At 44.2% G+C, this 22,057-nt stretch overlaps 1 protein-coding gene across 1 annotated transcript in view; it reads right to left on the bottom strand.

The window, feature by feature from the left end:
* Positions 1-10,423: 10,423 nt before the first annotated feature.
* NHS (NHS actin remodeling regulator) overlaps positions 10,424-22,057 on the bottom strand; it is a 261,448-nt gene continuing 249,814 nt past the window's right edge. The window contains exons 5-9 of the mRNA XM_065636211.1: positions 19,966-20,158; positions 16,934-17,065; positions 12,713-15,670; positions 12,134-12,260; positions 10,424-11,444 (exon numbers count right to left, since the gene is read on the bottom strand). Of these exons, the coding sequence (XP_065492283.1) occupies positions 10,820-11,444; positions 12,134-12,260; positions 12,713-15,670; positions 16,934-17,065; positions 19,966-20,158 (4,035 nt within the window). The 3' untranslated portion in view covers positions 10,424-10,819. The remainder of the gene's footprint in view (positions 11,445-12,133; positions 12,261-12,712; positions 15,671-16,933; positions 17,066-19,965; positions 20,159-22,057) is intronic.

Genomic DNA, 22,057 nt, shown 5'->3' with positions numbered 1-22,057 from the left:
ACGGGAGCGGGGGGGGCGGCGGCGGTGCCGCCCTCTCCTTCAGCCACCCGGCCACTCTCTGCGCCGCCGTCTCGTCCCCGGCGCCGGAGGTGTGATGACGGGCAGCGGCTTTCGCGCTACGGGTGGTGTCCCGGCTTTTTCTGTGGCCGTCTTTGTTCCTTGGCGCTGCCGCACTCTCTTAGCCGAGGCCCGACAGAGGGCAAGTGGGTTCGGTTTCATGCCGGCTCCTCCGTCCTCAGGAGGATGTAGGGCTGCTGAGCTGCTGCCCGAGTCCCTCCGGGAGCGCAAAGCTGTGGGTAGCTTCGGGTCGGGCCTCTCCTGTTCTGAAACTGCGGAGCCTCTTGTGCATGCCATCCGTGGCCCCAGGTGTCAGCATGCCATCGTGTGTGGTTATCACACCAGCAGGTTCAGTGTGGGTTCTTTGCAAACCACTTGTAATGGAGAAAGCCGGTAACAGAGGGGTATTAAAAGCTGCAAAAGGTTGTTCTCCCAGAACTGTACGAAGTCACGCGTTAGGACTCCAGTTCATACAGGGACACTATGGGCCTTTAGGAGGGACAAAATGTAGACATTTCAGCCTCACCTATCTATACTAACAATTCTTTGCTTTTTGCCCTACTGATACCGAAAAGTCGGCAAAAAGACTCTTTAACGCTGTTTTGAAAGTGTTAAGAAGCAAGCACTTTTATTACAGTGCACTGGACGCTTGGAGGATTGCACCTCTAATTGAGTGTGCATGTGATTCGCACTTCTTGGTATTTATTACATGCATCTATTGCATATTTATTTGTTTCTACAGCTTAGTTAATGCATTAAACATAAATTATTTATATAACCCTGCCCTTTGCCGGAAGTCCTCCTTTGGTGTTTGGGAGTCTTCATCAGGGGTCTCTAGTGGTCCCCAGTGGTCTTCACAGTCTGATGCCCCCACAGCGTCAGCTTCTTGACTTAATTTCTTGAGCATGCATTTTGTCATTTTGTGCTGCTACTCAGCAAAAGTCATGTAGCTTTTTCTTCATTTAGTGGAACATTCCACTTTCCCAGCTTGCAAGCCAAGGACATCCCATTTTGCCTCATGTCCAGTCTCTATAGAGCTATTGTTTCTCTGTTAAGTTTCTGTTACATTAGGCCTAGTCTTGCTACATTATGCCTAGGGGTTTCTAAAACATTTTTGTTCTTCTTACCACTACTGCTGCCTCCTTTGTCTCCATACCTCAGCCCCGCCCTCCCCCCCCCCCCCTTTTTTTTTTTTTCTGTTTTTTTAAATTCAGAGTTGGGGATGGGGTGTTGGCAGGGCCAGGACACCCTGCCCAGACATCCTCTGGGTGCGCTCACACTCCCCTTTGCAGGTACAGGCACCTCTCTGGCGGAATATGTTTGGGGAGGGATTGGAAGGACATCCAGGATGGTGATGGGACCTGATCTGCTCATGGCTTGGGGCAACAGAGTGCTCTATGACAGCCTGCAAGACCAAAGCACGCCTCAGCAGTATCAGATACTAAAGCAAGGCAACAGAAGGGCAATCCCTGCAGGTCCAGCTCATAGCCCTACGAGGAGGTGAAAGACATCTGGGAAGTTCTGTACAAGGAGAGAGGATGATATGATCCTCTCTGGTTGTATCTTTTATCACATAGCGTAATATTCCCCCACTAAAACTGGTCTGCACACCCACAAAGGAGAATGGAGAGACAGTAGCAGGGGAAGTCCAGTTCACACCCTATCCCAGCTACTCCCAAGCCCATCCCAGGGGCCATTAGTCCATCAGAGGCCTTTCTCTACATGCCCAGAGGAGCCCAGGGGCACAAAGGCAGGTGGGAACCCAAATAAAGGACTCAGCAGAACAAACACCTTATCTAGGTGTCTACAAGGGTTGCCTCAGCAGGGCCTCAGCCCCAGTATCCAGGTGTGAAACCCATCAATGAGTCAACACTAGAGTACATTTCAGACTTGGTGGGGATGGGGGCATTGCCTAGGAGTATGTGGCACATTATGAGGGAAGAGCATTTTAGGATTGCACAGGACTGTTATGAGATGTTTAGGGGAGGAACCAGAAGCAGGGAAAGGGATGGATTGAGGTAAATTTGGGAGGAATAAGTGAAGGTCAAGCTGGACTCACCAGCCGGTAGGTGAGGGCAACATTTTGTATGGATGCAAGGAAGAAGTCCCTGAAAAGAATTATTTGGGTGGGTCTTGGGAGGCCACAGGGGCTGAATGGGCTAGTGAGTCACAGACTGAGAGATGAAGTACCAGAGCAAGGGATAGGGGATACTGCTGACAGTGGAAAGTAAGTACTCAGGGCAAGGATCAAGAAATGTTTGGTTTGAAAAGAAACGGGTTGAAAAAGTTTGTCGGATTTCCATACTCTTGTGGGGCAGTGGCATTTGGAGGAGCTAAGAGAAGAAAGATATATAAAGTAGGGCCAAGAGGAGTACAATCTTTATGAAGTGAAGATAAATTCAAAGGAATGATCTGATACACTAGAGGCCATAATACCTGTTCTGATTTACAGCATGCTATTTTAAAAAGTTTTGTCTTGAAGATATAAAATGGTAGGCATTCCTCATATTTCTACAAACATTGTTTTAGTGGCTTACTAAGCATCTAGAGGGCAGGATGGATTTGGAAAGAAAACTGAAGGAAGTGGAGGCAGGCAGGGCATTGATATAGGGAAAGGAGTCAGCCAATAGTTAATGCATTTGAATGCAGAATCATACTTTCAGAAGGAGTGAGAAAACCTGATCTACAAAGAATTTATTTTTCTTTGATCAGTTTTCACAAGAATTTTCCTGAAATTAATTTGTCAGCCAGCTTTCCTAGTACTCACGGTTATCAGATCCAATAAAATAAAAATATAAGTTTACATACTTTATCTTTTTTCTAGTATGTTTTCATTTTGGGTTTGAAACGTGGTATTTTGTAATGTTGGGTATTTCAAATGACAAGTGAAGTTGTGGACTAACTCTGGTTACACACTGGTCTTCATAGATCCCAAAACTTGTTTTGTGCATTGAGTTGAAGAAAGTAACAGAAATTAAAGCCTAAATTTACGTTATCAGGAATTGTTTGATGGTTCAGCTGGCTTGGCAAAGTGAAATGCACAGAAACAGATCACAGTATTAGGATAATATGGTTTGGCATCAGTACTTAGAGAGTATGGTCTCTATTTCATTCACTTTGCTTTGAGTCAGCTCTTAAATTATCCACCAAACCCAAGAAAACAGTGTAAGTGTGAAGCCCAGTCCAGATGATTCAGTTTTGAGGCTCTATTATTCTTCAGTGGTCATAAAGCCATTTATTTTCATTACGTGTAATGAAGAAACCATGTAAGGGGTGTCTGACTGCTGCTGAGTAAGCTTTTAGTAAATACCAAAAGAAAGTACTTTTTAAAAGGAGAACATTAAAGGATGAAGACTAAATACTGGGAATAACATAATAGTCCTGTGCCAGCCTTTTGAATATATAAATAAACTTGACCACTTAGGTACTGAATGCCATGTTCTTACAGATTTTTAATGTCCTTTATTCATCAAAATGGCTTTATCTGGTGATTTTTTTTTCAGCTTTGAAGGCTTGTAACAGAACTAGGCCACCCAACCTAGATTCAATGTGACTCGTTAACAGACTGGCCAAGCCACAGGTTCAGTCATGTTACTTTTCTCAGTCTCAGTGAAAGCCATAGTGTGAATTTCCACAGGAAACTCATTGGATGATTGCTTATTTCGTAGATGTGTGGTTTTTTGAGTGGTATGAAAAGAAAGCAGCCTAACATTAAATCAAAACTATCACAAAACCACTATTAGAGGGCAAGGTTTCTCTTATTTGTTCAGGTGCCATTAGCAAAAGGCTTATTATTCTGCCTCATTAGTACCTCACTGCTAGGTATGGAGAATGTTGCTGTAACATAGATGAACAGTCTGAATTAACCTATGAGTTGATCAGGAAATGGCATTTCCTTGGCCTTTGCAATTCTTCTTTTGGGACTGGGGGAGGTGTTCCTGCCTCTCCTCTCCCCAGATGAACTAAAAAGGGAGACGTAGAGGCAGTTGTCTCCTCACAGGAATAGCTTATGGTTTGCAGCCTTTTTGTGAAATGGCAATAGCCAGAAGTATTAGTGTCAGAGCTTGATAATCTTCCATTAAAAATAAATCGACAGCTTCCTATTTGGAGTGAAAGTGCACAAAAGCTACCACTCCTATCCATGATGCTGTCGCTGCCATCACTGTTTTGCACAGCTTTTTAATTTATCTTCTAAGAAGACAGTAAACTTCACTGAGAATGCTGACATCTGTTTTAGGATAAATTTCTCTTAACGTTCAGAGTGGTTTTCTGATTTTCCAACTCTAGGGAAGTTTGAATGGCAGTGCAACTGAATCTAGTGGGAAAGCCTGTATTTAGTTGCTTATCTGTTGTCCTGTCCTTGAGCTTATGTTGGAGGATCCAAACAAAGGCACTGAAACACCTTTCCTTCTCTTGCCTCTTGGCTGCCCAGTCCGGGAGGTGTTGTTGCCTTTTCAGGCGTCCCCACCCTTGGCTTTAATGTGCCCTGAAAGCCCCTACACACGGCACGTATCCCTGGGGCTGCTGGGGCAAAAGGGACTGTCAGCCTGCCTCTGCCTCTGCACAACGGGCTCTTCCAAATGCCCCACCTTACAGGTGTGATAACAGGAGTGTCTCTCACTGAGAAGACTGGCCTTCTGTGCTGGTTTAACTGAAACTGAGTTAATTTTCTTCATGCAGTTACAAACCCTTCTTTTTCATAGGCAGCACAGTCGTTGTTTGGATTTAGGTTGAGAATAATAAGGTAGCATCCTGGGACAGAATTAATGTTTTTCTTTAAGTAACTGTCCGGTGTTTTAAAGTTGGTATGAAGACAGTGTAAGAACTTACTGTTATCTTAACTGTTATCTGGGAGACCAAAGTCTTTCTTGGCTTTCTGTCTGCAGGTGTGAGGCAGTAAGGAAGGGAGCCATAGATGAGACAGACCTTAACTGGCATTCAGGCTGATCAGTGAGAATATTCTATGCCATTAGTGTTAACCTTCTCATTTAATGAGTGTTGGGTTTCCTGGCTGGGGAGACCCGTTCCAGTTCTGCTCTGTTCCAGCTGAGTTCCCTTCGGGAGTTCCTTTAGTTTGGCTTTTTGCTGTTCTGCCGTTTTGCAGTTGGCCTCTGGGCCTTTTTGCCCTTTGTGCTCTCTCCTCGATATCGACTGTTTGGGACCAGGGTGCTCTCTTTCTGGGACTGGCTGCTTGGCACAGAGAGAGTTCGTGAAGAACTGCACTGAGTATCACTAATTTTATATTTTCTTTTATTTTATATATATTAGTAGTAGTATCAGTATATTAGTATTGTTTTGTTATTTTATTCAACTGTTTTTATCTCAGTCTACAAGCTTCTCCCTTCCTTTTTGACTTTCTCCCCTCTTTGGGGGCAGCAGGGGAGTGGGGAGTGAGTGAGCAGCTATCGTGGTTTTGATTGCTAGCTGGAGTTAAACGACAACAGTGGCTGTGATCCGGTGATCAGGCCCATATCTGGGGAAGATCCATTGCTTCCTGGACTGTATCTGTGTTACGCAGAGCAGCAGATGTGACCAGCAGTGCTTTCAAGAGCAGGCACTAACACTCAGTACTTGCAATGAATGCCTGCACTAGTCCCTTCTCTGAAACAGGATTTTTTCTTATGGGTCGATGCCCCTGTTTCTGATAAATGTTTCAGCAAGAGATGGTGATTAAGACATGCCTCCTGCTTGTTGACTCAAGGAGGAACCCACCGGCTTGCATGTGTGGGCTGATTTGCCAGGTCTCTGAGAACACTATAGGAAGAGTGTATAGGAAGTTTTGTTGAGTGGAGGTTGAATTTCACCCTAGGGAGAAGGTGTTGAAATTTTCGATTGGCATCTAAGTTTTAACACCCATGTGCTTTATTATTCTCTAAAAAAAAGCCCCCCAAAACCATAATTCTTCCCATGCATGGTTATATACGTTCCTTATAAATACCAACACAGCATGGTGGGATGCTTTGCTGAGAAGCTGAGAAAACCTTGTATAATGCAGTGATACTATTTGTAGTATAGAGTTTATATTATTGCTGGATGGGCCTGACAGTTGTATGCCATGTACACGTACCCAAAGTTACACACTGAAGCTTTCACATATGTTATAGATAATTACGATTGTTCCACCTTGTATATATTAAAAAGCACTGGTTATATTTTATGTAGCCTAATGTTTAATCTTCTCTTCCATTGAGCATGAAAAAAATATACAGGCATACAGCAGGCAGAGGAAAAGCAGCTTCTGCCTGCCTCTAGGGGTTAAGCTCTTCCTACAGGTCTTGCTTATCTGTATTTCTAGATTGGGAAGGCACACAGTACATCAGGAAATGATCTACATAATCATTAGCTGCTCGGCCATCTGGTTAAAACAAATGTTAGGCAAACTGATTCCCACTTTGAGCCTACTCTAAGAACACAGCTATTGGGGCAATGCCTATATCCTTGCAAAGCATGATTGCAGATAGCCCAGCAGCATCCCCCAAAGCTGATCTTTTTCCATGTGCTCTGAGGCACCAGACGTGCGCGTTGCAGCTTTTTTTTTTCTATAAACATTTTTAAAATACCAAGTACAGTGTAAAAAAGCTACCGACAAAATGATAGCTAAACCCAAAGTTTCATGATACCTATCTTCCCCTCCACTTTTCCTGCAAGTATGCAATTTTTGAAGAGACATGCAGGGGCTATCATTTAAGCACTTAGCTTCCATGTCCTGACTTCTCAACCTACTGATAACCAAACCATTTTAAGCTAAAGTAGCGTTTGCACTTCTAAGTTTCTCTTCAGAATTTATGGCCTGCCTTTTGCCCATGGCTTGCTTTATCTGATAAGGTTCAGTCACTGGATTCTCTATGCCTTGGGTCTGAAATGTTGCAATTTGTTTTGTTTTCCAGCAGATAAAGTAGCAATCTTTCCACTATTTTTCATCCTAGCTTCCTTTCTCTTACCTTTTTCTTATCAATAAGAGACATGGGGCAAATTCAGCAGTCTTTATATTCTGGCAAAATTGTACTTGTGGACAAAATTCCACTTAAAGTCAATGACAACTTGGATACAGATTTCCCCTTAGTTTATTAAAAAAAAAAGGTTGAAGAGAAAACCTTTAGAAATTGCATACTTGTAGCCTGTAGATTAGGCTTCACATCTAATCACAAGAAAGTAAGGAGAAGGTATGATTTAATTGCAGTCACGTTTATTTGCTGTTTCTATACACACTTTCTAGGTAATCAAACTTTTCTGACACATTTTTCGAGAGGGATTCACAATGAAACTGTCACCGTTTTTACTAAAAATAAATACAAGACTTAAAGTGTTGCACAGCTCTAAAATATACAAAGGCTTGGATTTAATGTAAACTTTGAAAACATTTTACAAAAGAAAACATCTTTGCAACAATTTAAAAAGTTCATATTTACAAATATTACAAAAATACAAAATGGATGCAAGTCCATAAACCATTGTCTTTTCTGCCAGCATGAACTGGTGCTAGTACCAAAATAGTTACACTGTAACCTTCTTAATTTTTTTTTTTTTTAATTCTTTAAGTCATAACCTACAGTATTTCTCTATCTGCCACCATTGTAGCAAATGCACTCAATCACTGACCTTTGGCAAAAGCAAACATATCCTTTATTTGCTACAACTATTCCATGTCCTCTATGCTGCCACAACAAAAACAACAAAAAAAGAAAAAAAGGGGAGAAAAGTTATTTTTCAGAACACACAGCTGTATAACTTCAGAAATCATTTTCGTAACATCAGTGCAAACAACGGAACAGTAGGTTGAAATGATGGTTCAGTGGTTCCCTGATGCGTGTTCTGTACCCTGTCTCAAGAGGTGAGTGATGTTCCCTTTGCTCTACGGCTTGTCCTCTGGTGCCTTAATGGCAACACTACAGAGGTCCCCACCATTCGTCTTCCTCTGACTCCCACATTGCTATGAACTTTGTTCTTCGTAGTGGACTTAGAATCTCTCTTTATTTGGGTTTCAATCTGCTAAATGTAAACTAGAAAATTAAACAAAAGAAGGAATACTATCTTATAATAGGATTGTTCTGTGGCTGTTTTGTACGTGAAGTATTGCCTCATTCCAGTCAGAAACATTTTTTTAGTGTATATATTTATCGTCTCTATGAAATTATTGATTTGCAATAAAAAGTGATATCATCTAAGTCAATTCAGTTGTATTCTCTTTACAGTTTTGAATGACTGTTTAACTCAGGACTATTAAACATGTGAAAGTGCTCCTGGTAAAATTTTAAGGAAAATGACTGAAGATGATAAACTAAGGATTTCCTGCCCAATATCTAAACTTCTGTTCCTCATGTCCTCCAGACAGTGGCTTGTTATATGCTAAATATTACCTCTTAAAACATTCTCATTCATTCACTTCACTTGTGTTCAGACATTTTCTTAACCAAGCTACTAATGTGATTAGCCTTTTGTTTCCAAAACCTTGCTCCTGCTACCTTCTTGAAAACTATTTTAGACTTCTAGATTATTTAGATTTCCCAATTTCGCAGCCCTTCAGCTGATGGACCACCTCTCTTCCCAGCACAGGTACCACATGCACAGCGACTCTACCTCACACACCGAACGCAACCAGGCTACACAGGAGGATGGTAGGAAACCCTGAATAATATATTTCTTGTGGTAGATGTTGTGCTAGATGAAATCAGACATGAACCTTATGGGGAATACCATTTGGGATTTGTTAAACCATTCTGACTTGCTCAGACTCTCTAAAATCATAACAGTTTTAGGTAGAACCTTTCTCATTAAAACACGCTCTACCTTCTTTTAAAAGCTCTCAGCTATATGCATTACATGATTAAAAGCAAAAAAACCCAGTAAAAACCAATTTTACACCTCCCACTTCCCTATCATTTACTTATGCTTAAAGCCAGCTTTTAGTTGATTTCTTTAGTACCAAAGTATGCTCCTTCTGCCATCCTACTCGACCAGTCCTACTGCACACCACAGTCATCTTCGCACTATTTTCTCTGCACTACCCTTTCCTCTGTTCCAAACCACATCCTACAGCAACCAACACCAACTGCATCAATTTTGGACAAAAAGGGCCTTGTTCTCTGAGTAGCATGAACAGGGCTACATCAATGGAAACCATGGTGGTCCAAAGGAGAATCAGGCCTGTTGTTTTTATTCTGATTAAAAATCAAGAGTATAAAGCGACTCACGGGTTTAGTTTTAAAAGTACATGTTCTTGCAGTTTTAAGATGAGAAAATTCAAGTAACTTCAAGTAATTCAGATTTTATTTCCCTGCCTTCACTTGTATCAAAGCAGCTGCTTTGATTTGTCTCCTTTCCCACCCCACCCCACTCCCTCACCCTGTTCCACGTTTCTGGTAAAACCAGACAAGATCCCAACTGTACGTGGCTGGCACAATGAACCAGAGCTTTCCCCTTACCAGCTCAGCAATGAATATAAATAATGCATACACATACCTATTTCCCAGCTAGGTTTTCACAGTGTCGTTTTTGTAAATATTTAGGTAGCATGAATCTCATCAGCACAAAGAGAAAGCTTCACTGAAAACTCATCGCGGATATTTACTGATAAATCGAAAGCGCTTCTTGCATGCTTATAATTTATTTGTTTCCTTTACGAACCAGAAACTAATCATGTTTAAAGATTATAATTACGAGGTTATGACTGTGTTATGTATCCCAATAGCCTAATAGGAATATGAAAGTTAAGTACTATTTCTTCTCACACCTATCCTCTCTTATGCGATCCCTGCAAGAATAAAGGCCCAGGGGAGGCTGTGGGATGGGACCCTCTGGGGCTTTGCATCAGTCATGACTTTGCTCTGTTGGAAGCATGCTCACCTTGCCCACCGATCCTCATGGTAACCCTCCCAGCTGTGCTTTTCAGTTAGCTTCTTCAGAGCTGTCTTAGAAAGACAAATGGTTACTTTAATCCCATCACAGTCAGCCTTTCTATTTCCTCCGCTAAGGCAGAGAATTCCTCCTTTCAATGTCCGTCCTTCAGACTTGTTGCACTGCAAGTGGTTATTGGTGGCCATGTGAATTTTTTATGTTTGATATGAAAATGGTATTCACAGAATACAGTTATTACATTTGACTTCTTTCGTCTTCTATAAACAAAGCTGTTATGCAGTAAATAATTTGCCATGTCCACTTTTTGATAATTCTATTTACAAATTTTTATCAAAAATATGGTATTTACATATGTTAAGTTCTTCTAAATTTTGTTTCAGCTCATTTTAGTGTAGAAAAATACCAATCCTCAAGAGCTTTTTTTTTTTTTTTCTTTCTTCCTAGGGAAGCACTACAGTGAGGGAATGGGTAACTTCTGGAACAAACAAACAAAAACCAGCCCCCCCAAAAAAACAAAACAAAACAAAACAACCCAAAAAAACCCAAACCAAAGTCACTTTTACGTCTATGGAAAGTGTATAGCCTTGAAATCTACAGTGACAAAGGAAATGAGAGTGGGATAAACCAAATGAAGCTAAAAGAAAATAGAACAGACATAGCACATCTTCCTCCTTTTAGAAAATGTAATGTAATAAATAGCTACAGCTGTAGTCCTCTGTTTCCCCAACATCTTACAAACACAAACACATTTAAGCATCAATATTGCCCTGCAATTTTTTTCTTTTTTTTTTTTGTTTTTTTGTTTTTTTGTTTTTGTTTTTTTTGACTGCTACAGCATTGGCTCTTATATTCACATCCTTCCAGAACCCGAGTGGCATCAACAGCCTGTCCCTGGCACCTGTGCAGCCTACGCTGAGCTCTGAGAAGACCGATCGTCGTGGGGGCTGCCATCCGAATTCTCCGTCTCTCCTTCGGAGATGGCCTGCATTGGCGTGTTGTACAGCCGGCAGCGCACGCTGTACCGGCTGCTGCTGGCTGCCGGCGGCGCCCGCGAGCGCCCCACTCTCGAAGATGCCGACATGGGAAAGCTCTTGGAGGAGAATCCTTCTGCATTGACCCTAGGGGAGCAGGGGGAAAGTGGGGACAATGCATCGGGGCTCACTGCGGGGGAAGACTCCTCCAGGCTTTGGGGGGCTTCTGCTGTCAGCTCTCCGGGAGACTTGGGCAAAATAGGGCTTTTCAGAATTTCTGTGGCAGACATCCTGTAGCTGGAATCGGATCGGCTGCCCTTTTTAAGGAGCAGTAGTTTGAACTCCTCGTTGGATGTGTTTGACTTCTTGGCATTCCTGTATATGAGCCCGGGGGACCTCTGGCTGCTAATGGGAGCGCCCACGCTGCTGGCCGGTGGCACGTTGCTGGCGGGCAGCGTGCTGCTGGCGGGGGGCTGGCTGCTAGTTCCAGACGAAGCTCTCAACCTGTTTCTTACAGAAAGGTCTCCAGAATCTTTTCTCCCAAGAACTTTCCTTTTTGATCTGTAAAGGCACAAAGGAACACTCTTTCATACATTATCGTTGTGGAATAACACTTAAAGCTGCTCTGGAGTTTCACAGATTGACTATGCTTTCATATTAGCTAGAGTTCTCATAATCCCTCTGTCAAATATCAGAGGCTAGCAGTGACTGACGGCACTTTGAGCCGTGATAGCTCTTAAGCAACAAATGAGGCACTGAGCCAGAGTCCCTCTCAACATCACCCATCTCTTAGGTTATAAAAATACTCAATGTAACCAATTCAATATCAGACATCTGTAATTTCAGTTTTGATCACAAATTTCAGGTGAATACAAAATACTCTAAAATTGAAGAGGTGCCTTCTCATCATTCTTGTTGCAATGACTCACTCACTGGAACAGAGCTAGTGGGCAGAAGGCAGGAACCACTGCGGGTAGTTTTCTCTGGAGACATACGTTTGTTAGAGAGAATGGCCTGATGTTGTTATCTGTAAAGCATCCTACACATGCCATGAAGATACTCAGAGTGCATATCAGACCATAATAAGGCATATTTTAAAAGCTGCCTTTTAGAAAATTAAACGCAATAAACTAAAAAAGGTACTTTCATGACAAGACTTAACCATTGAATAACCATCCTACGGCTATTGTTACTGGGCAACTGTGCAAGGCTGTGTGTTACTGTTTCCCATTGCTGCAAGGTTAGGTCACCTGTGAATGACTGCAAACAGATCCTCCGTAGTGCGGGGTTTGTTTGGAGACACAAAGATGTCCTCAGCGTCAGCCTGTGACTCCTCACTCAGCGGAGAGATGATGGACTCATCACTTGGAGAAGACTCTAGAAACAAGGAAAGAGGCCACGCTATGAGTCAGACCCCACCGTGCTTTGCAACAGCACAACCAAATGGCCGATACCACCATACAGACTTTATCCACTAAGCTAAACATTGTGTATGTTCCATGTTGGAGCCCATAAAGGGGGCACCGCTAGGGAGCAAAACTGGGATCTCCCGTTTACTGTGATAACAAGGCTCCTCTGTACCCAGGGCTAGCGCTCCTCTCATTTTTCAGCTGAAATGCAGCACAAGGGAGGAAATAAATATCAGAGAAATACAGTCTGAATACACTGAAAAAGTATAAAATATTTTTGGGCTGGCTGGTCAGCTAACAGATCAGGGGAGCTCTGTGCTTAAACCTAGAGAGGCAACTCCAGCCTGCTTTTTGAATCTGCTACCAGTCACGTCCAAAACCACGCGATGGGGTATAATGCAGAAAGACTTCACAACTGACCTTTCAGCGAAGGCTCATCCGCACCGCCTGCTGTCTCATCCGCTCTGCTGTCATCAGAGGCACTTTTGGTTGGGATACCTGATGCAATATCATTTTCCTGCTTGCAACTCGCTTCACTGAGTGAACTCACTGCCGCCGTCTCCGCATCGTAACTGATATTCCCAGGCACATGGTGGATTAGATCAGGCTGGTGCTTAAGCTGATCACTGATGGCCACTCCCTCAGCCTGAGCTGGGCTTTCACCTGCAGGCCCAGCTTCCAGCCTCCCGTCACCGCCTGCAGAGAGCTCTCTCTGAGCCTGCTCTTGCTGAAGGTCACACTCTGTTTCTGCGCCCTGGCCAGGTTTCTTTGCTTCATCATCACCTATGAGGACAGCTGAGCCCTTCTCAAACCCATCTGTGGAGATGGCACACGTCTGATTCAGAGCACTTTCTGGCAAGTGCTCAGCGGTCGGGTGCATTTGGTCCTTCCCGGGTTTGATTTCACCCAGACCCACGCTTGCTGAAGTTACAGCTTCTCGCTCACAGCTATTCTGCCCACTGAAAGAGGAGCTTTTCTCTAAAGGCGGCTTTCCAGGGCCAGCTTCTGCTGGGGAAGCATCAATGTATGACATTATGGCCTCCTCCGTGGAGTACTGGCGCGATACTGGTTTCTTAGCTAAAAGCGGCTTCATTTTGCCTGAAGAAATGTCAGTCGCCATCAAGGTGGTCTCCTGTATGCAGAGCAGGTCTGGCACGTTGCCTTTCTGTTTCCCTCCTTCAGGCTTGTTGACCGCCCGGAGGTGGACAGACTTGAGAACAGAGGGCGTGATGGCGAGGGCGGAGGGAGGGCTGGGATGCAGGGCTTCCCCGACGGCGCTCTGCTTGCCGTGGCTGAAGGCGTGCAGCTGGTGCCTATGGGCAAAGGGTTTGCTCAAGACGTTGTGAAGAGCACTTAGGTCGAGGTGAGTAGGAGGTATAATTGGAAGTTCAAGGTCTTTGCTCACCGAGGCGGTGCTGTCTTTCGAGACCGGCTGCTGCAGCGATGACTTCCTCTCCGGCACTTTTGGCTTCCTCTTGCTTCCCCCTGGAGACAAGGGTCCCGAAAAGAAAGCGGTCGGAAAAGAAGAGGTGGGTGTCTCGGACTGGCTGGAGTACCCGCTGGAGGGTGAGGCTAACCCCGCCAGCTTCTCTGGGGAGGCCAGCTTAAACTCGTTATCGACCGAAGGGAGGGATGGGGTGGTGGCTCGTGATCCAGACTGGGACGTCTGGGATTCAGAGCTCTCTGGTGACTTGATGCACTCTATGACTGTAGTACCCGTAGCGGTGCTCGAATTGGACAAGGACCTGTAAGGATCGCTGGATTTCAAATCGTTCAGAAGCCAGAGGTCTGCATAGTGAGGTTGTTCAGCACCTTCGTCTTTAAAGGAGGGGATATCAGTGGTGTCAAATGGAGTGTCCTTTAACCCACCATCGCCTTGGTTCGCCCAGGGAAGCTCCTGCTTGGCTGGCAGGTTGGGGCCTTCCACTCGGGAAGGTGTGTTTGAAAACTCAAGGGGCAGCTTCATCTCCCTGGCAGTGTGAGACACATGCTGCCCACCACTGATCTTTGGTTCTTTCTTGTCAGGAGGGTCAGCGCTGCCCTCTGATTTCCTCAAAGACGAGCTTCGTTTTGGTGGGGCTGGCTTTGCCTTTGGTTTCTTCAGCGAGATGCTCTGCCGTCCCTGCCTCCTGTGGCTCACACACTCCTGCCAGGCACAGTCAGCCAGGCTGGAGGTCACGCTCCCAGGCTGGCCGCTCTCGGGGCCTGGGGCTGCATAGTTGCAAATATAGCTTTTATTACCCTTGAGACCGCAGTCAAAGTGCATGGAGGTATAGTACCCTTCGGTATCCACGGAAAAGTGTGAGCTAGTGTCTGCCTTGTCAGAGGGGGTCTTTTCGAGGAAGCTGTCATACGTGGCCATGCTGGTGAAGCTGGGGCATCCCAGGCTGTCCGCCTTTGGGCGCTCGGGGCTGAAGTCCTGGCGACAGGAGGCGTCGTGGTGATGGTGCAGGTAGTTCCACTCGCTGTCGCTCGTGTTGCTGTTGTTGGGGTCATCCAGTAAATCCGCTACGGTGGAGGTGAAGGAGCTTGCCCTGTGGCCCCTGACCTTGTCTGCGTGGTCACCAAACTGCTCCGTGATGAAGATGCTGGAGTCCTCATTGGCATTGGGAGCAGTGTTGAGCGACAGCTCAGAGTCACAGTGTGAAGAGCCCGTCAGTGGAGGAGAGGCAGCAGGAGGAATGGTTTCGGACGTCTGGGAGGGACACGTGGAGCTGCTCCCGCTCCAGTTGCCGCTGGAGGACTGGTGGTCATCTTTCTGGTCCATGTGGCTGCTGAGCAGGACTCCTGCCGTGGAGATAGAGTGAATGGGGCTCCCGAAAGTGTCTGAGTTGGATGAAATCTCGCAGCTGCCTGAATCAGCCATCCTTGACAGCCGTGATCTCCCCCTCTCACCAATGCTGTGTTCGGGGCTGTGCAGGTGCTGAGGACAAGTTAAACCGATGGGCTGACGCTCTTGTGAACCCTGCTTGCTCAAGACTTCCTTCCCCTTTTTCGGGATCCTCTCCTGGCCACCTAGGAAGTGCTCTGCTTCGTACCCTGTATTCTTGGTGGTGGCATCCTGATGGCCCTCGCTGGCCCGGCCGCCCTCGCGAGGAAGGCTGCGTGAGCGGATGCGGTTGCTGACAGTGGTGGTGAAGACGGCATCCCCGTTGTCCGCCAGCACCAAGATGTTGCCAGCGGAGTGGGAGAGGGACGCGACAACGCTCTGACCCCTTTGGGCGCGGATCCGGCGCCGGGAAGGAGCAGCTATCAGGATTTCTTCCGTCTGGCACTCGGAGTCCCGGGTCCCCGACCTCCTGCTGCTGGAGCCGGAGAAGTCCGGGTTTGCGTGCACAATCACATTGCGCTCTCTCGCCACCGGCGACTCGTCTGAATCTAGGACACATGGAGAGCTGGGTGAGCAGGAAACAGCTCCAAGTTCCCTGGCACGAGACGACCCGCGGAGCAACCCAAGAAGCATTATCTGAGGTATTTTCTTTTTTAATCTTGCTGAGCACTGGACCCAATTTAACTTTGCTATAAAGAGCATATAAAGAAGACCTCATCTCAGTGAGGTGGGGAAATTCGCCTGGTCCTGCAATGTGATCTCAGTTCTCCTATTTCTGCAATGTGATCGCACATGGAGCTGATCTTGCTGTGGTAAATATTAAGATAAATATTAAGATTTCAGGTTTCATCACTATTTCAACTAGTTAAAAGGCAGTTTTCAGGAGTGGCTGCTGGACAAAACACTCCATAGGCTTCTAAAACTAATTCTACTCTGACTACCTATCTGTTCAGAATTTCCATTATCTGCTTCTTTACTACCAAGAATATTTGCAAGGCAACAGCATCTTTCTTTCATAGGTTCTCTGGTTGCTTGTTCCCTATGATAAACACATTCTTTCTGCTTCCCATCAAGTTTCTCAGCAATGGACTGAGATACCAGAGCCATCTTCAGGTGCAGATGAACATTAATAAATAACAATCCTGTCAGTTTTGTTTTGGGTTAATACCAATTTTACACTGGATTTACCCTCAATAGAGTTGCTTCTAATTTACCTGGGACAAAAAGTGAGATAAGCTGCTCGATTTTGGGCAAATATGCTTGGTAATAAAGAATGAAAGGGAGGACTAGAGGATGAGTGTGATAAATAAAAGGAATGTTTAGCAAAGTTTTCCATAGGGTACCAGCAGCTGCCTCTAGCTTGGATATTCAGCTGCTCATATGAGTGAGTTATCTGGCTGTTGTGACAGCTCATCATCACTTTGCTGAGCAACATCTGTCAGTTCGTTACCTTAAGCTCCCCTCACACAAGAAAAAACTTTCACTTAATCTAGTTACTTTTTATGCACATAACTATGGGTTTGTAACAGAAATAAAATGGCAAAAAAAAGAACTGATTAACATTTACACAATAAGAGCTGAACACGTACATCTATATTACTCGGTAAGGCCCCCGGTCTATCAAGGCCATATGGAGTAATATAGCTTTGCTTACTGTAGTAAATCAAAAAAACAAACCACATCATTCCCAAACTCCACAAGCATTTACACTTTGAAGGTTTCATTCTTTGGAAGGCTGGCTACCAGCTCATATCCCTGCAATTTAAGTTGGTTAGAAAGCTATCTACGGAAGATTTGTATTTATACTACACCTATTTCTTGTTGCACTCTTCTGGGGATGCCAGAGATGGTTTTCCTCCTCCTCAACTTTCGTCTCCGCTGTAGTACAGATTGTGAATGAACAAGAGAGCAGCGTATACTAGCCTCTCTGTCAAAACCAACTCCTGCAACCCATAAATAGGTCTCATTAGCCTTTAGAAATAGTAAACAAATTTTCATGGCTGGAACACAGTGAAGGTATGTGAGCTTGGATTAAGCCTGTGAATAAACATAAGGGAGCCCTTATGTAGCTCTTATGTAAATTATATCACAGTATATCACAGTTTTACATCTAATTCCAGCTCCCCCGTCAGCAGCCTGGTCTGCCAAAAATAACAGAAGGAGAAAAAAAAAAAAAAAAAAAAAAAAGGAAAGAAAAGAAAAGAAAAGAAAATCAGAAAGGAAAATAAGAGTTGAGAGCTCTTGGTAACAGGCCATCTTTCTTACAGCTATTTATCCATCTGTCATAGGGACAATGACAATAACTTGTCTGCAGAGAGTAATCTGTTCAGCTATAGCCTGACTTATTTTAAGCGACTAAGCGTAAGTAAACAATTTAAGGTTATAATGCCATATTGCAGTAGTTGGGCGCTTTTTAGGAGACCAATATGCCAAAGGGGCTGACATTTCAAAAAGGAAGGAGACAGCTAAAATGGGGCCAAGTCCCCATGCAAGTTTAGAGAGCGTTCTTCGGGATGATGACACGTCCAAGGATGACATAAACAGGCAGCTGTTACTTATTTGCACGCATCGGTAAGTGGTCTGATTTTTGCAAGAGCTCAGCACAAGGTGGGATGGGTGGGAGTCCACTCCGGCAATCAGGTCATGCAGTCAGTCAAAACCCTCAGTTTGGATTTAGGAGCCCAAGTTCACAGGCACATTTATTTATGACCATAGGCATACAGCGGAGTTGAAAATTCCTTGTTTTCTTTATGTTTCCATAGAATTAGCACACGGAACTGTCTTTCACTTTGTTTTTTACACAGTGTTGTCAAAATAAAGTTAAAAGGAGGCCCACAAGAAGACGAGTGCCCATCTGTTCTGGCTTTTTGCACAACTGTACACTCACGCTCTCTAAAGTTGACACGGGACAGGTTGGAAAAAATGTGCCAGGTCCATAAAAACATTAACATAAGGATCGCTGGTACAGTGGTTTGTAATCTTAAGAAAAACGAACAAACTAAACCAAACAAAAGGAAAAAAAATCCTGATAAGAAGCTCTATTTTAATAGCGTATAATTATAGAAAACATAATTATACACAGACATACACATACATATTACACTACATAACAATGTAAAACATTAAAAAGTAACTTTCTTGTAAAAGTTCTTCTTGAAATCTACTACAGTGAAATAGAGGCTTCAGACAGATGTCCTGTAACCACCAATGCCCCTGGAATAAGCAGAGGAAGAACTTTCTTTAATATGGAATGAAAGTGCCATAAACTCCAACAACAGTCATTTTCAAAAAAGTGAACATTTCTCAGGGTTGGGAGAAGCTTAAAAAACAAAAACAGAGAACTGAAAGCAAACTCTTTGAAACGAAAATTCAATTAGCATCATTGCTGGTTTTCCAGCAACTGTGAGTAGCCGAACATGCTCTGTGTGCCAGATGCACGGGGGTCATCTCCAAGAGGAAAGTGGAAGAGGGTATATCCTCCCCGTGACGCATACAAATTATTCCCATTAGTGCTAATGAGAATGATACACATAAACATCCAGAAGATTACATACCATTCTTGATCTGTAAAACTGATCAGTGGAAATTTGGTTCCAATGTATGGCAGGTGGAGTCTAGGCAAAAAGGGCTATTACTGGAAAGGTTAACATTGGTCCCAGACCTAACTCTCCTCTGACCTTTACTAGGTGATGTTAGCCATGTGAGAAAGCCTACACCAGTTAGGGTCCTACGCTGCACTTAGAGAGAGCATCATTTTAACACCAGAGCCCCTTGGTTGGGAACTGAAGCTGGACTGTGGACATACAGCCCTTCTCCACACCGCGGTGAATGCTGCTGCCTGTCTTGCAGGAAGGTCGGGCACCGCTGGTGGACACGGGGAAGAGCAACGGGATGTGAGGGGCCGTGACCTCCCCACAACCCCCAGTTACTGGAAAACGAGAATTAAATACAAATATTTTCTCTGGGGAATGAAGGCTAACTGAAAGCTCCCTGCTTATTTTTTTCCTTTTTCTTTTTTTTTTTTTTTCTGACTGTTGATATTCAAGTCTATAACTGTGGAAGTCAGCCCACTTTATGCTCTTACATTAATCAAAACTTGGTGCGAAATATTATTGAGGAAAACTCAGATCAACTTTATGTTTACCATAGCCCTCTGGAAGGAGAGAAAAAGAGAAAAACAGCCTGATTTTTGATTCTGGAAATAAGTCCTTGGTCACATTTAACAAGTGATATGCCTCCTGCTTCTATAAACAAATTCTCCTTCAAATAAATCTAGCCAAATGTATCCAAACGTTATATAAGTAAAAGAAAATGCCATTACTATACCTTCAGCATAGCTGCATGTAAAGAGATCTCAGAGCGATGGTTTGCATGCTACACAGTCAAGCCTCACATGTTTAAAGCACTGCAAATAGTAGCCTACATTCTCTATTTTCTCTTCTCCTGCTACACATGATAATCATATGATTAATTTCAGTGACTTTCTTCATTATTTCAGGCAGCTACATTCAAAAAGTTATTTGAGGTCTTTGTAAATACAGACTGTAGGTTATATACACAACACAAGTACATTATTTACACAGTGAACCAGTGTTACGTTACACTGTATAGCATGACTCTGAAAATACGGGCCAAATTAATCCTAGATGCAGCTCCAGTGACTCCAGTGGCCACGCATGAGGGATGAATTTAGCCCACTGTCTTCCAGAAACTAAATCCCCAAGCTAGAGTCTTAGCCCCCAGACTGCACAATCTTGTGACTTCAAATAAATTAAACAAAATAAGTACTTGACCTCCCTTGAACCATGCAATAAATACAAAAAGAAATAGAAGAGATTTGTACCAGTGACATTGATGGGGATAATGCAAGAAGATATCACTTGGGCATCTTGTTTCATTTTCTCCTCTGGAGTTGGGAGAGGTAGTGCTTTACTCCAATTGGTTTGTTTATCCAGTGTAGAAGGGATATTATGTATTGGATTTTTCGGCCTCTGCCCTAACATGACATCTGTATCTTCGTCCTCTGGTGGATGGGACTGCAAATGAATACATTCAAAATCAGTGTCTCCCACTCAGGCACACAAGGCTAATTTTGAAACAAAGCAGACACACAGTGCAGAAATCAATTACAGGGATACAAGGAGGAACCGTTCTAGCTCAGTCACACAGCACAAGCTATTCTCCAATGGAAAAAATAACATCCTGCTAATAGGAGAAAAATACCTCAATATCCTGTGTAATTAGAGTGACATTTATCGGACATCTCCTCCATCAAAAGGGGCACGTCCTGCACTCCTGGGTAGCCATTGCAGGCGTGGCCTCAATTACCATCAGCATTAGACACGTGGGCCCTCATTTGCACCTGCAATCTTTTCAACACCCCAGTCTGCTGATTACCAGTGAGGACTGGCCCTATGTAACCGTTCATTTGAGGAGAAGCATCAGAAGGCCCAAGGTTTTAAAGAAGACCTCTCTGTACTTCATCAAACCATTTGCATTTTATTTTTACAAACTCAGACCACGAGCAGAGCGAAGTCACACCCAGCCAGCAGCTCAGTGCTGGGAAGTAGCAGACATTAACAGTGCCAGGGTGAGGGAACAGTGGCCAAAGAGAAGAGTAGCCACCACCTAAAGAAATTAAAAGGGTCATTTCAAAACCAGACATGTTTTACAGCATGCTACGAGAAGTGCTAGATATGGAAGATAAAGAAATTCAGAGAAAAGTAAACTGTGTGGAAGAAATACAGGTGGTTTGGTTTGTTTTTGAAGAAATAAGATTCCCCAACAACACCTTGTCTTGCAAAGCCGCTATAATTTCATCTAGTAAAAGAGAAAAAAATTAAGCATCTTTTCATGTGGTGCTGGCTACCAGCTCAGGTTTGGGGGTCTCTTTGTTTGCAAAAAAAAAAAAAGTTTCTATTTTGTTTGGAAGGGATGGAGGGGAGAAACACTTACCTTTTTCTGCCTGATTTCCCTCCCTTTTTCCATTAATATATTCTTCTATGAGCTGTGACAACTCTTCAACCAGCTCAGGACGTCCGTCTGCCTCTCAGTTTTTAAAAATGAAGCACAACCCCTTTCAGGCTGGCTTCTTCAGTTCCAAATTCCCAGCTGCTTAACTACCAGCCTTCCCCCTCACACCTGCCATTTACACTTCATTTGCCAGTTTTAGTTTCGATAGCAAACACAGTGAAGATAAAATATTGCTCTCCGTCTCCTTGGCAGGGCGTTGAGCGGGTGGGTGTTGAACATGGCAGGATCTCGCCCAGGCTGCCATTGTACTTCTGCCATTCCGCCACCCGGGCTCCTCACAAATCCCGGGGGAATTAAGCACCTCAGGCTTGCCAAAGAGCATTTACGCCCCGGCCCCAAAAGCATTTAAGATCTTAACTTGGCAGCTACCGTTTAAACTGTCGGAGGGCACTTACTTACCTCACCAGCATCACCTCCCGCTGCACCCCAGGCCCCAGACAAGGCACGCTTCCTCCTCCTCCTGCCCGCAGAAAACCCCCTTTTCCCATGTAGGATTTCAGTCAAACATCGCAGCTTTCTTTCTGCCTGCAGCTTTTGTGCTGAGCCCCAGCAAACGTGCATAGCTCATATAAACTTCGAGCACAAAAGACTTTGTTTCCTAGGTAACTCCCCCCCCCCCCAAAAAAAAAAAAAGTTTGGTGCATGCATGCAAAAAAACCAAACCCTTGCACACATGCACGGACACACATACACACACACAGAGGCTGCATTTGTTGCCGATTCCTCCCCTGGACGACAATGAAGCTCTGGACAAAGCAGGAGAAGTGACCCTGGCTGCCAGAGCTCCTCCTCTCCAGACCGTGGCATCACCAAATGGCCAGAGGATAAACACCCACTGTTGTGTTGGCATTGCCTGAGCAGTTTCTTACCATTTAGGAAATTAAAAAAAAGATGAAAAAGAG

This window comes from Caloenas nicobarica, chromosome 1 (assembly GCF_036013445.1).
Source record: "Caloenas nicobarica isolate bCalNic1 chromosome 1, bCalNic1.hap1, whole genome shotgun sequence".
Lineage (NCBI taxonomy): Eukaryota > Metazoa > Chordata > Aves > Columbiformes > Columbidae > Caloenas > Caloenas nicobarica.
This window is presented reverse-complemented; position numbering and strand designations above follow the sequence as displayed.